The 15,196-nt window shown below is 48.9% G+C and overlaps 1 protein-coding gene across 1 annotated transcript in view; it reads left to right on the top strand.

Annotated features, from left to right (window-relative positions):
- DGKQ (diacylglycerol kinase theta) overlaps nt 1–15,196 on the top strand; it is a 72,093-nt gene that overhangs the window by 3,240 nt on the left and 53,657 nt on the right. Inside the window, exons 2-3 of the mRNA XM_076065820.1 lie at nt 8,098–8,177; nt 10,486–10,588. Of these exons, the coding sequence (XP_075921935.1) occupies nt 8,098–8,177; nt 10,486–10,588 (183 nt within the window). The remainder of the gene's footprint in view (nt 1–8,097; nt 8,178–10,485; nt 10,589–15,196) is intronic.

Below are 15,196 nucleotides of genomic sequence, written 5' to 3'. Positions count from 1 at the left end.
GCTGTCATTTGGGAATGGCAGTAAATCTCAGTTGGGCCCTCACCTAGTTGCATATAGTTGATTTGAAATTTCAATTTGGAGAAAAAACCAATGTCAAACAGTAGGAACGTGGAGTGAATTAAACTAAAAACTGCAAAGTTTTTATTTATTTTACTCGGTAATACCCATTGAGCTATATAGCTCTTTTTCAGAAGCGACCTGACCACAAATTATAGCTCAACGAAGTGGCTTATCATGTGCAAATGTATCGCAGAGAAATGCTGTAAACGCTCGTTTCTAACTGTGGAGGAAAAAAACCAGAGGACCCAAAGAAAAGTCTATGCGACCACGGGGAGAACACGCAAACTCCAAATATACAGCAGGCGTTAGGGTTGGGATCGAACCCACGACCTCCTGTATACCAGGTGAGGTAGTTAACATCTCGCCGCCGTGGTGCCCATTGATACCGATCAGCATTCGCTTCTTTGAGCTAGTTGTGGAAATTCCACATTCTTATATGATAGTGGTCATTCTGTCTTTAGCGCACAAGCCCCAATTCACTTATAGAAAGTGGCAGGCTCATTTTATCGCTTGTGGCCTTATCAGTAAAAGTGAGACCCAACCCCCAAAAGCACACAACTCGTATCTTTTACACATGTTCCTAAGACCATGTGTTCCGGGCTTGTGCTCCATAAATGGGAAATAAAGACTTTAAAACTACTGTCAGGTGCTCTGGCTTGTGGTAAAAGGTGTGTGTTATCAGGTGTGTATTATATTTTTTCCTTAAAACTCGTATTGAACAACCTGGGGCCACACATCCTAGGTACCTATGTAGAAAATAATAAAAATATGTAACCTTGGGTTGCTTATACTTTTAAGTGGGAGGGATCAATGGGACTGTGATTTGTGCACCCAGCAACCTAGGCTTAATTCCTGGCCAAGGCTAACATCAGCTGCGAGTGATCTCTGAACCAGTCCTTGGTTTTATCCCCTTTCACAAACCCACAATGACCAGCATGGTGAAGTATGGTCAAACAACCCCCATGGAAAACCCACGTGTTAAAAATAAAGTCCTTGTCTGAGTCAGGCTGTGCTATTGCGTATCTGCGTCAGAGGGCTTGGTAAGAGCGCGGCACAACGAATGACCTTCTGCGAGGGCACTGCAGTGGTGTCCACCCTCTGTGCTCGGCTCCCTAGGGATCGATGACTGCGTGCGAATGAAGGGAGAGGGCGCGGGGTCTCGGTGTGCGGGGCCGGTGTCGTGGCCTGACATCTTCGTCTGAAGTCCTCATTAGCATGGGTGTTAGCGGCTTGAATTCCACCATCGGCGGGAGTGCTTGTAATGATCGCATTTAAATTGCACCCGTCATCGGAAGAACCGCTCCAAGGCACGTACGTTTACAGTCTGTTTTTAATATCGATTATTAATCTCGTGACGCGGGCACCGAATGCCGCGTCTACGAATTTGTGTTTTTCGATTTGTGTATCTTTGCAGCGTGTTTCAGGTTAACCCATGCAGCTACTAGATTTTCTTTCAATGCTCCGTGATGTTAAGACGTAATTTACTCTTGACTTGAATTACGACCCCGAATTGTGACCAGGTCATTGACATCACACATTCGGGGGCGAACATTTTCACCCTTCCTATACATCTTACCTCGCCATACCACACTCTTACATTAATCGTACAACATTCAACCATTTGCCACACTTGCTCATGAGCCATGCGTATATTTTGGAAATTCCTTATGAAAGAGAGTTCCAAAACACTGGAGCCAATTTGACATTAGTTATGTCACAGGCTCCAGCTAGATGGGTTGGTGGGACATCAGGAGATGGGAATTAGTTGATCGTAGTTCGATGGTTCAGATTCACCATCATCATCAGTCATGTTCAATCCACTGCTGAATTATAGTCTCCCTAAGCCACTGTTATATGTCAAGGTCATGCAATATAGCAATCCACCCAGCACTTGCATGCAACCTGCCTGGGTCATGTGTTGTATTACCAAAGTGCATTGTTTGGTGATGTCAAACGGGCATCATAGATCCTGTGACGGCATTCACAAGAGCCGGCTGATGCGTGTTAGCATTGTGATCCAAACGCCTGACGTGTAAACAGCTGGCAGCTCAATTGCCAAAAAAAGATTATTCCAGCGGTCGCTTTGTTGTGAAATGCAGTTACTCATCAGTCTCTTGCAGTAGGAATTTTGTTTGTCAGCGGCCTCTAATCTAACTTCAAATGAACTGACTCCCCTGATTGAAAGGAATTGAATCATTCCCCTATTTGTGCTGGTGGTTGCTTGGAGGCATTCATTATGGGCAAACGGATTCGAGCAGGATGGGCATCCGCCTTCCGCCTCGGTCGCGGAAGAGCTGTTTTTCTGTGTGCGGCGCTGTAATCGCGTCCGTGAGCGTCATCTCAACACAAGCTGCAGCCCGCATGCTACGGTTTTCTGCGCCCGTTGCGCCAAAACCATTTTCATTTCAACCGCCTGAGCCTCGGGGCATTTATCTGCTGAAGCCTGAGAACCAGGGTTAATTTCATCTGGGCCTGTCCAGGTCTGCGACCCAGAACATTTTCCTGCACCCTGAACACAACATCTAGTATACCTCTCTATGGCTCTGATGAATAACCACAGCCATTATGAGAGGTATTCCGGAGATGGTAGGCTGGAGGTGGCACCCGACTATTCGCCACTGCCAAAGGGGGAAAGTGTATTGGATGTGGTAGACCGGGAGGTGGCATGTCACTTGTAACCACAGCGAGAGTATACCTCTCAATGTGGCTGTGACTGGTATCTTCAAGCATAGTGAACTCTGACTAGAGTAGCCCACAGGCCATTGTGAGAATTCTACTACTGGGTGTTGTGTGTCAGTATGCCAGTATCCCTCTCGCCATGGCTGTGGCTACTAAGCTACGTGCCACCTCCCGATTACCAGCCATCCGGATGATATTTGGTGAGAAATGAAGCCATGCTCAAATCTTGAAAACGATCGCAGCTCTGTCACGAAACAGGATGGACCACCATGCTCGGACCTGCGCGGCGGTCAGGCGTGACCGCTCATTTTGGAATTTTGGTTGGGAGCGTCGTCACAATACAATCTGCACGATACTTGGGTATTGTGCTGTGCATTCTGCCACTTTCGCATATGCAGACAAAAATTAGACCGCTGGATTGAGGTAGGGGGAGAGATCAGTTCTCAGCTGCGTTGTCATGATTGCCGCGATAAAATAACGCGACGGCAGTTGAAAGAGATGATTCAGAAAAAAAATCAGGTGGACTTTGTGGCCAATCCGCTTCAGGAATGTAACAATAAAATAGTAAATATGTTGTTCATATATAACCAAAAAACATGAATATATTTCGATTTGCACAGCTGCTCAGTTTTCTCTATGTTAAACAGCGATGTAAACGTTCTGTATTTTTTCTGCTTGGGTGAGATGTGAGTCAATCTCACAGAGTTGATTGCATCATCTGAGCGCAGGCTTGTTGCAAAACAATGCCCTTTGTTTACCCACGAGAGCCTCACCAAGTCACGTTTTTATAGAGGGTCCTGACTTGGAACCTTTGGGAAATTTCATTAATGAGTGTTTGTCTTCTTGTGGGAGGAAGCCAGAGAACCCATCGCATGCATCCTAGAGGATAATCAAAGATTTGCACAGAATTCATTTAAAGAACCCACTTCTAGTGCTGCCATCTCGCTGCCAATGAGTTTGGAACAAACAAACTGGTGTTATCCACCAATCATCCCATCCAAAACGCTGAACTACAGGCAGTGGCGTACCGTGGCTGGCATGGGTCCTGGTGCAAGGAGGTCTTGTCTAATTTCCCCACTCATCGTAGCCTCGGCGCCTGGGCCCCCCTGACCTGTGGGACCTGATGCAGTTACACCGCCTGCACACTCGATAGCCACGCTACTGCCCCTCGCATAACGATTCAACAAATTGTAACGCTTCCGAGTCACGATTCGATTTAAGAGTCAATGTTCGATATGCCACCAACGGCAGGCTTGCACCGGGGTGCAGGCACAATGAGCGGTGCAGGAACAACGCGCGGTGCAGGCACAACGCGCGGCGCAGCAGCGATCGCACTATTCAAACTTGGAACTCCTCATCCACCCAGACCGGTTGGACGCGTTTATGTTTGAGCAGGAATGTGAAACCGTGGAGATTGGATGGGAGCGATAGGAGGAGGCAGTTGAAACAAATTACTTTAGAAATATCCCGTTTTGTCTTACAAGCCGGAGGGAGAATTGCTGTTAGCGAGCACCTGTTAAGACCGTCACATGGTACGAGGGTGTATTTTAGCTGCTTTTGTCTGCCCGTGTGGTACGATGCCTGTATACGCACCTCCGATTAGCACGGTTGGTTACGTACGGTGCGAAAGAAGTTGAATATACATACATATACATACAGTACTCATTTAAGGTGGAGTCAACCTAGGGGAGGTATAGGTCGAGATACCACTTATCATTGATCTGTTTGGCTTGACAGCCAGTTTGTCAGGATCACAGTGTATGCACGCAAATAAGGTGACATGAGAAGTTTAGTGATCATTTTGCCTGAAACTGGTTGGCTTTTGGTGGAAGATCTGAGCTGGCAATTCACTGCAATTAGCACCCTGTAATTTTTGAAACGAGGTGGCATTTATTTGTCAATCATGGTGACTCCAACATCGTGGACATGTGCAGCCCTTTTGTCAATCCACTGCTGGATGAGAGCCTCCCTGCACCGTGTGTGTCATGGGGGGTTATTTGACGATACTTGGCTATGTTGGCCACAGCAGGTTGGTGAAGGCGCGGAGCATAGACGGTGAAGCATAGAAACATTGTATATTGCAATGATGGATATTGCTGCACAACTGTCTGTTAAACACAACGCAGCTCCGAAGCAGCTTGCAGCACCTGTTGTGTGCATGGAGGTCACCCGTCCCAAGCACTCGCCAGGCTCAGCCCTGCATAGCTTCCAACAAGTGACGTAATGGGTTGCATTGCAGGCGATTCGGCCAGTGGCTTTACAAACATAATGTTAGCACCCTGTGCCGAATTACACCAACAAAATACCTATCGAACTTTATTCGCGATGTCCCAGAACATTGATTGCCGCGCCATTTCAAACCGAAAGACGGGCGCTCGGAACGGGCTCCTTGCATGTGACGGCGGTGGCTGGGTGGGGCACGGGAAGATGCCCCCCGTGCGTGAAGAGCAACACGAGACCTGCGCCGTGACATTCGATCAACAATGAACAAGGGCTCGGCTGCGCGAGTGCAGACACGTCTGGCCTGCTGTGATGCGCTCTTCGTGGCGAGCAGCCCCAACAAACTGGTTTCGCACACATTTCATAGCGCGGTCGACGTCGCTTAAGACGGCCACCAGCGTTTGCCTGGTCGTTGTGATTGAATGTTCTCGCCGCTATTTGCAGGCACGTATTGGCTTTCTCCCGTAATTTGCAGTCTGCCGGCCGCTGTTTGGGGAAATATAGATTAGCGCTTAGCGTTAATGATACTGCGACATTTTTCATTCGGCGCGGAGCGTGGCGAGTCGAGCAAGTTGACGTGACGTAGTCAATGTTTCAAGGAAACTGTGATCATAAAACACGTGCGCACGCACACACACTCGCACACTTTCCCAAGCCACCTTAACGGTCAGAAGAGAGAAAAAAAGTGTGGCGTTGGTTTAGTACGGAAATCGTTGTCGGCTGCAATTACAAAGCTCGTCGTGATGATTTACCGCAGCAGGACGCGACGATGCCCCTGCGTAAAGCACGTGTCGCCGCGCCGGCGTTGTATTGCCGGTGATTCGTAAGCAGACGGGCGAGGGCTTCACGCGTTGTCTGTGTCACACGCCGAGTGGTGGCACAGAGCCAGATGCTGTACTATCTCCCTAGAACAGCAGTTAGTGCTCCCCCCCCCCATAGCGGGCACGAAAGCATTTTGGGGGGTGGGCAGGGGTGCACAGGCTGCAGCATGGATACAGTGCAGGAGATATTTTGAATGCGTGCGGGGAACGTCAACACCACAATGCAATGACAAAAAGTATAAACTCGACACGAAACAAACACCGTGTTGACTCGAGGCATGGACATGTGACCTCACTGTGTTATGGCCTTAGTAACTTGGGAAGGATGCTAGTGGTGGGAGTTGGGGGGGTGCGGGTGCGTGCAGGGTCTAGTGGTCTTGATTGGGCGCCGCCATACCAAAAAGGTTGACAAACACTGACTTAATAATATCATCCTCACATCTGAGGGCTGATTCCCATGACAGGTGCTTTCCACCTTCCCGCGATCTTCAGAATTTCATGGAGAGCCCCGTCCAACTGCTCACACTGTCCCACGAACCGATATTTTTCCTTCCGTTTCCCCTCTTCCTTCCCATGTACCCTTGCAGAATCACCTTTGCTGTCACCGTCATGTCTCCCGATATGACCCCCCCCCTTCAGTCATATCCTGCATACGCCACCTTCCTTCTCATCAGACTTCTCAGTGATTCCTGCCCGTAGCTGCTTGTTCTCGGCACATATCTTCGCTCTTCGTATTATCGCACCTTCTTTTTCTTCCCTCCATAATGCAACGCCGTGGCCTAACCCTTTCCCATTCCGAGATGTCTGCAAATTGCAGGGTGGATCCCTTCACTGCTGAATCTCGGAACGCGTAAGCGGTTAGCGTTAATATTATTTAGAAAGGGATCGCTCCGCTGTTTTTTTATAGACATTGTGCTCACCGCAGAGAACTCTAGCGACAAACTGTGCCACACGCCCTCCCGCATGGCCTTTTACAGATGACGTACACGCATGTACGTCATCGGAATGGGAAAGGGTTAATTTCTCCTCCTAGCCCGAACAGACGAGCGGATCGCACGTGCCAGTTGTGGTGCGCGTCACCGGCGATTGTGTTTAGTTTTCACGGCTGGAATTGTAACGACGGGGTGGCTCCGCGCCGACCTCGATCATCTACGGGGGCAATTGAGCTCGGGAGTCGCGGTTGGCGGGTGGGGGACGGCGCTCAGTCCTCGGTCCACGACGGAACTTTTTGCGGGCCAATTGTTGACACGGCTTCATTATTTTGAATGTTCACCAAGCGTTAGGTCAGGCCGTGGCTGAAAATAAATCCGGTTTGGTTGCTTTGCGAGAGCTCAGTGGAGGGGATAAGTGTGCATTTTTTGTTTCCGGGTGACAGTGAGTTCAAAAAGAACACCAGGGCGAGTGTCACGTAGCAATTGTGAAGGGGTTTTAAAAAAAAATGAAGTGTTATGTTGAAGGGTTTACAGACGTTGAAAGTATTTGTAAGTTTAAACACGGCAGCAGTCTCATCCGCACCTTTTCATCGTGTATTTGCACTGTACATCAGCGTTTCTCAAACTCCAAGGTACAGTCTCCTGTGATTATCAATCATCAGGAAATTGCTGCATTTCCATATGAATGCAAATGATTGGCTGTCGCAGTGATTGGTCCCAAGGACTGGCATTGAGGAACACTGCACCATTTACATTAAAGTATGGCAGATAGAGGTGACGATGTTACCTGTGTGATAACATGTTTATAGAGTTGGGAGTTACCCACACTTTACCCCACCACAAGGGGTTCACCTCTCAATATTACTCGCTCTGTTTTCTGTTTAGTGGACATGGGCAGTTTTGGTTGCCATGCAACCTTGAGACAGGGAATTGAACTCGGCCCTTTTGGGGATAGGAGTCCAATGTGTCACCTTTTTGCAACAGCAGCTCCACTCCAGATATATTCTCTGCACACATGGGTATCATATGCTTCTTTAAAATGTACAATTACCATACAGTCCAATTGGGATTTATATAGCGACAGCCAAATGCGACTGCCTCTCAAGAAGCCATACAGCAATGGTGCGCACATTTATTTAATAGATGGAGAGGCAGTCAGTGATAGGCAAAGGGGAAATAAGGCAGGGCTTGAGCCTGGATTTGAACAGGGGTAGGAGGCCTACATCACAGATGGCTGGGGAAGAAAAACAATGAGAGTAGCAAACTATGAGCGCAGCAGAGAGGAATGAGCCCGAGTTATGGTTGAAATCGTTTGCGAAAGCATGAGTAACGCATAGAAGCCTCCCCCGCAGTCTGTGTTACCTTCCTCTCCCATCTTGTTGCAGTCTGCAAGTTCATGTCGCACGAGAAATGCCTCAAGAGTGTGGTCATCATGTGTTCCACTCACCTGGCCACCTGTGTCAAGGTAAGCCCGTCTCGAGGCGCCCACTCAGCCCCTGTGAAAACATTCTGCACAGCCGCGGCGAGCCAAATGCCTCTAATACAAAGCGGTAAGCAAATAAGCGAATGGGGAGTATGTATGTTGAACGTCTTTCGCACCATACATAGCCAACCGTGCTAATCGGAGGTGCGAAGAGCTAATTGGAAGGACGTGATCGCAAACCTCTTTGAGAAGGGACATTGTACGTAGAAAGAGATTGGAAGCTTCACGTTTTCAACTTTATTTGAGCGAGGTCATAGGGGCGTTGATGCAGCAGAGATTCACAGTTCGAATCCAGCGGCCGCCCCAATTAGTACTCCGTGCGTATTAATCATAAAAATACTACGCGCCGTCCTCTTCATAGTGGATGCTAAAGATCCTTTGATGTCGTTCGCAAGGGTTCAGCCATTGTGTGCCAGCGGCCATGGTCCAAATTGGCCAGAATTGAAAGATGACCCGCAAATGACTCATTTTGGATATTACAAAGCAACCATCGCCCACCACTGTGAAAATTTAGCTGGACCCTCCTGAAAGAGAGTGATGAGACTCGGTGAGGCTTTCCTGAGGCTTTCCTGAGTAAACGAGTGTAATTTTAAGTAATAGTAATAATAACACATAATATGAACTTGGAAAAAGGAGACAATGGCATGGGAGTTCCAAAGACAGAAACAGAGAGCACTAATGATAGTACAGCAGATAAGAACCAACTCACTTTTCTTTGTGGCAGGCTCATAGCAACCTGAGAAAAGGAGAGTGTGTGAGGGGGTTACAAAGCAGAGCAATGAGAGAGGAGGAGGAGGAAGAGAACGTTTTTTTCCTGATATAGGGTGAGAGAAAACTGTCATTCCGATCGAACGAGTCCGTGACAAAGGGGTGGGGTGTGATGGCACAGTGTTTACATGGCGCAACAACCGTTGTCGTAACAATAAAAGAGTGACGAGGAAGTGACTGAATGATGGGGAGAGAATGGTGCGGTAATTTGCGTGGTCTTTGGGTCCGATTTTACTCCTTGACTAAATGGCCAAAACTTGTCAAATCACCGTGGCCATTTTGCCCCATTGTTGGTGACCGAGACTTTTTCACAAAAAGAAAAACTGACGAAAAACATTCAAAGAGGATTTCACTCCATCTGCTTCGACTTCAGTGCCTTTTCACTTGAATAATTGCGCTGCTATGAGATTTTGTGAAATCGGTTTTTGTAATAAATTATTGATGTCTACGATACCACGGTTCATCAACAGGTTTGTTTATTTGTCCATGCGGTCGTATTAAAGGCTGGCACATCACAACCTATGCCGCCATTCTCCGGAGGCAGGGGAAATAAAAACCCTCCAAATATATTACCGCACTGCCCTTCTGGTTGGCGTGTGTTTGGACGGTTTGACGTAATTGGTGGCCACAAAGTTTTTCCACTGGCCGGCCCAGAATAGCACACCTGCGCGTGTTTGGAAGGCGCAAACAAGTCCGTGCGGCGGGCTAACTTCCTGCATGGCCACCCAGAGCCCGGCGGCCTCCTGCAATGTGTGGAGCGATTATCCCGATGCAAAAAGCGGAGGGGACCCGAAAAAACAGCCAACTAATTGTCCCGCCAATTTCCGCATGTAAATTTAAAGTCGCTTTAAGTAGAGCCTCAGGGTCGCGTACCATCGCGATCGTTATCGTCAGCCGCGATCTATCTGCTGCTGGATGAAGGGCTGCCCTAAGCCGTCCGCCGTCTCTCACGTTCTTGCGACGGTGACCATTCCTGCACACGAGCTGACCTCGTCGCTCAATCTCCGTACTCAAGTTACATTTGGGCGCGTTCTCTCCACTATCTGCCATTCTGTTGTTAGTCTCGACCACCTGGTATCAGCACCACTGGCGACGTGCCCTATCCAGTCCTAAGATGACATTTTACAACCTGCAGATGAGTGTCCTCTAATCCCCATTGCAACCAATGGAGGCGCCGCCGCGTTCCTTACCATAAGAATCTGACAAACACTAGCGGATTTGCTGGTGGGAACATAAACCCTTACGTGGATTCTCTTACCCGCACTGCTTTTCCAATTACGCTGAGTGCTTCTTCCGTCACGTACGCACTAACGCGCGTAAGCGTACCTTTGTGCGCAGATACCTGGCCAGCTAGACAGTAACCGGCTGCTGGCTGGTCAGTACCTTGCCAGCTGGCTGGCACCTGAACGCTTGGTCTGTACTCGGCCAGCTGGTGGCTGGCACCTGAACGGTTGGCCTGGTACCTGGCTGGTTGGCCAGTGGTGGGCTGTGCTGACGTGACGGTGCCCTCACCTGCGTACAGGTCCCCGTGGCACACTGCTTCACCTCCCCGGGGCAGTACAAGAAGAAGTTCTGCAACGTGTGCAGGCGGCACCTGGAGGACAGCCTTGCCTACCGATGCGAAGGTGAGAGGTGCATGCGACCAGTGCTTTGCTCCCCGCTTCTCTGTTTCTTGCTTCCCTTATGCTTATTTGTATTGGTTCTTGCTTCCCCACTTTAAAAATTTCTGCTTCTCACGCTTTTATGCTTAACTGCTTTTTGCTCCACTGCTTCCGTACATCTCACTGCCACTCTGTATCCCACTTCCCTACTTTTTGCTTCGCTACTTGATTTATTCTTGCTTCACGGCTCTTCACTCTCCCACTTTTACCACTTTACTGCTTCTCACTTCCCAGTTTCCTGCTTCCTGGCTTCTCACTTTACTCTCACATTTACACTGTTATGGACGGGCCACAGCTCCAATGGAAATGTCCCTTTTCACTGGAAAAATATTCCCAAAACTATCGGCATGTTCATGATTGTAAATGGAGCTCGGCTTGTTAGTGATATAATTTGGTGCTATGCGCAAATGGATGATGGAGCACCTGAATCGTTGATATGGAAAGAGATTCCTTAACGCTGGGCTCGCTTGTTTGTGGAATCGGGCCGCATGAAGCTTGAATTGGTAACACCACACTTGATTCCACAGGGGGCCCAGTTTGGAAACGAGAAATCTGATTTTTAGGATTCACTGCATTTTGAGGGAATTCCCAAGGCTCTGAGACCTCAACCAAGGCACCCACCCAACCGTACGGATGACATGGAGTGCATTACAGTAGATGAGGAATTTATATTTTTGTAGCAGTTTGGTGGAGGCCTTCATCCAGCAGTGGATTGATTAGCGCTGATGATGATGTGAGGTAACATTTTTACTTGACATGGCCACATTTCTGCGCTGACGGCCATGGTACCTCTCGGAGCAGAATAAATAAATTGTCACCCAGCCTGTCTGGTTTGCTCCCATCAAAAGCAAACTTTGCTTAATTTACGATGTAAATGCTTCTGTCACATCGCTAAAAATAAATATGGAAATAGATCGTGTAGCTACGGTGGTCCACATACATGGAACAATATTGCTTTAAGTGAAAAGGGCTGTCAGTCATTTGGTAACGCCCTGTTGGATTCAAATGAAGCGGTTACGATGTTTACCGTTTATTGTTTAATCGTGAATGTGAATTCTTCGCGCTGTAGAATATATCACTGTTATGACGCTCGCAGTCTGATGTCGCACTGCAGCCGTTTCGCTCTCGCGTTGTCTTGACCTGCTCTCAAGTACTGCAGTCGAATAGAGTAGGAGTGCATCTGCACTGCATGTGGATCACACGCTCCGTGTGTGGCCCTACCCATGAGTGCTTGCAATGAGAAGCCTCAAGCCAACTTGACGTCAAGCTCTTCAAATGATTCCGAAACAAAAATTCTGCCTTTCAGACAACCTGTCGACGGATAATATCAGTGACTTGTGATATATTCGCCAGCTTATTGAAATAAGGTCAAACAACCCCCACAACCCTCACGGCTTGGAGAGGCCTTCATCTAGCAGTGGATTGGATTTTACAAAAAACAAAGACAAAAATCTCCCAGACACCCTAAACAGACTGCTGGGGCAAGTGCTGTTAGCGAGCACCTATGAAGTCCGGCACGGCGCACGAGGAGGTGTGTATTTGTTTACCTAGTGGTGATGTTTACACACAATGCACCAGGTACTTATTTGAGGCTGAGTCGACCTAGGGGAGCCCCAGAATTGGTTCAGATAATAGTCACTGGTTTTGGCTGTGAGCTGGAATCGAACTCGGGATCACCGGGTTCGTAGCGCAGTGCGCTACCCGCTACACTACTGATAAATGTGGTCAGACAACCCCCACGACCCACATGGCTTGGAGAGGCCTTCATTTAGCAGTGGATTGACAAAGGGCAGTACATTTTACACACACACACATCAAATGACGGGTAGGTTTGTCGCGTGAAGCTGGCAAGAGATTAGTGTGGCCGGCGATTGCGCGCACGTCACATACGCTGCGCATGACCAGCATTAGCAGTTGGCTCACGTCGTGAGCTGATAATGTATTTAAATTGCGGCACGCTCCACCGAACAAAGCCCGTCGTGCCGGCTCCCGGGTGTCCCGCTGCCCAACGATTCCGGTGAATGCCCCAAACTGCCGATGCCAACGTGCCCACGGACGTCGTGGCGTTTATTGATTTTTTTTATAGCCAAAGCCTGCAGTGGGTTTCATTAAACTAGAACATTCACCAGCTGCGCACGCGCATGTACAGCTCGTTTATAAGTCCCCACTGCTGGATGAGGGCCTCCCGATGTCGTACCGGTCATGTGGATTACTCGACTATATTTCACCCACGCTGCTCAGTGTGGGTGGATAGAGGCAGAGAGCATAGAAGTACAGGACAATGATGGATTTTTCTGCATTGCCACCTACAGCCCGCAACGTAGCCCCACAGCGCCCCTGTGTGAACCTGTCTCTGCGCGGTTGTCGCCCATCCAAGCAGGGCTGAGCCTGGATAGTGCCGACGAGATTGGGTGCAGTCTGTTTTATTTGGCAAGAGGCTTCGTGCACGTCATCATCATCACCACCATCCATGGGCAGATAGCCCGTAGGTGTCCACTGCAGATTTCGTCATTTGTTTCCACTTTCCTCTGTCTTATGCCAATATGCTCAAGTAGTGCCGGATCGTTCTTGCATTAACCTCTTATGTCGCCATCAAGCTATTCTCTGGTAGATCTTCCTCTCTTTCTGGTTCCATACATTTCTCGAACAGCACACTTTTAATTGTCCTGTTGTTGTCCATCCTACGTATGTGTCCAAACAGTGCCAGTTTCCTTCTCGTCACGGCCCGTATCAGGTCTTCTTCTTACGTGCAACCTTTTTCCGACTTCTACTTCAGGCGCGTACGGGGGTATTAATAGCGCGTGGGTTTGTACGGTTGAAGAGCTTTGACCGTGAGCTGGCGCTGTGCACCCGGGGGCTCTTAGTGAGGGATGGGGGGGGGGTTCAGCGCCCCCGGCCGCCGCTTACGCTGACGATGCTTGCTGACGCTGACAACGCTCGCTGCCGTTGCTCTCTACCGCACGGAGGATAGTTTAACATGACGAAAATTTCTTAACGAAGTGTGCGCAGAGTAAGACTGCTCCGATCCTTACCCTACCCCACTTCCGCCTCCTCTTCCCATTAGAGCACATTAAGAAGATGACATCGAGACTGTTTCGAAAGGGTGAAGATACACAGATCTTTGTAAAAAAAAAAAACTAAACCCAATAGATTTCTTTTGACCGAGGTTTTAAAAATTATATTTCGTGCGCGTTTAAACAGCAGCCGCTGCAATAAAACCCGGCTCGTTCCGGCACCCGGCCAGAGAGTTCGCATTGAGACACCGCCGCGGAGGTGCCTGCGCCCCTGCGTTCATGACGGCGCGTTGGTGGAAGTCTCACTTGTCCGTTTGACGGCCCGTTGCCGCATGCGACGGGACAGATACTCCGCACCGAGACGTGCCCACAGTCGTCTTTGTCACGGACGCACCCTTCCGCTGCACTTTTTAGGCGTTCGCCAAATGAAGGCGTCCAATTATTCCCACTCAGTTCAGAGTCGCCGGACGCTTTTCGAATTTGGCTTCTACGTCGCCTCGAGCTCGAATACTTTCTGCCAAGAGTGCCAAATATTCGATGGCAATAATGCAATGGAAATGACCTCTTCCCAACACTCCGAAAATGCACTGCTTCACACTGGTGGCACGGCATCCTGAGGAAACACGGTTGAATTTGTATGCCGAACAAACCCACACGGTGTAACTGCGTTGAAACCGATAGCGCCGTCCCTGCCGATGGCTTCTCGTGACCACAGTCCTGCTGTGCTAGAAAGTTTTGGGACCTACGTTCCTCCAAGCAACAGTTTCACCAGAACCTGGTGGTCGTGAATGGGGTTCGTAACGATGACTTGCAACGCTGCCGATGGGCGAACGTTGTCGGCAAAATTGATTAAATTTTACCGCGGCGGGGATGCTATGTCGCTCGTTGTTGCGTTTTCTCCTCGAGGCCTCTCTACTGCCCTAAATGAAATGGCATCTTTTGAGCATTGCTTAAAGTCGAAGGGAATGGACACATGAGCTGATATGCAACAGGGTAAGAATTCCTTAATCTTCATTATAATTGTCATCGTCATCAGCTACGATCAGTCCACTTGCTGGTTGAAGGCCTACTCAAGCTGTCGCCAACTCTCACGGTCCTGTGACGTAACAATCTAGCTGCGATCTGCGTACGAGTATGTCCCTTGTTGCTCTTTCTCGATATACGTCCTCTTTGACCCATTCTGGTGCTCAGTAGCCACTCCATTATTCTCAACCACCAGCCATCATCCCTCCTCGAGACGTATTCTACCCAAGCCCACGTACCATATGCTGTCTTTAACCTGCGTATGTTCTCTGTTCCATATGTTTCTCTTTGTCTTCTCTTGATATAATTTAAAGCAATTTCTTAATAATAAGAATTTATACTCATTTGTCAGTCTGCTGGATGAAGGCCTCCCCATGTGCTATCGGGCCTGGGGTTATTTCACCATAGGTCACGACACTGGTTGGCGCGAGTTTGCTCATGGACCCATTCAGATATCGCTCTCCGCTGATGTTGACCATGGCCTGGAATCGGTCGCAGGGTTCACAGTTCAGTGCACTAACCACTACATCACGGC

The sequence above is a fragment of the Petromyzon marinus genome, chromosome 9 (genome assembly GCF_048934315.1).
Source record: "Petromyzon marinus isolate PM22_M1 ecotype Great Lakes invasive population chromosome 9, UKy_Petmar_22M1.pri1.0, whole genome shotgun sequence".
Taxonomy (NCBI): domain Eukaryota; kingdom Metazoa; phylum Chordata; class Hyperoartia; order Petromyzontiformes; family Petromyzontidae; genus Petromyzon; species Petromyzon marinus.
This window is presented reverse-complemented; position numbering and strand designations above follow the sequence as displayed.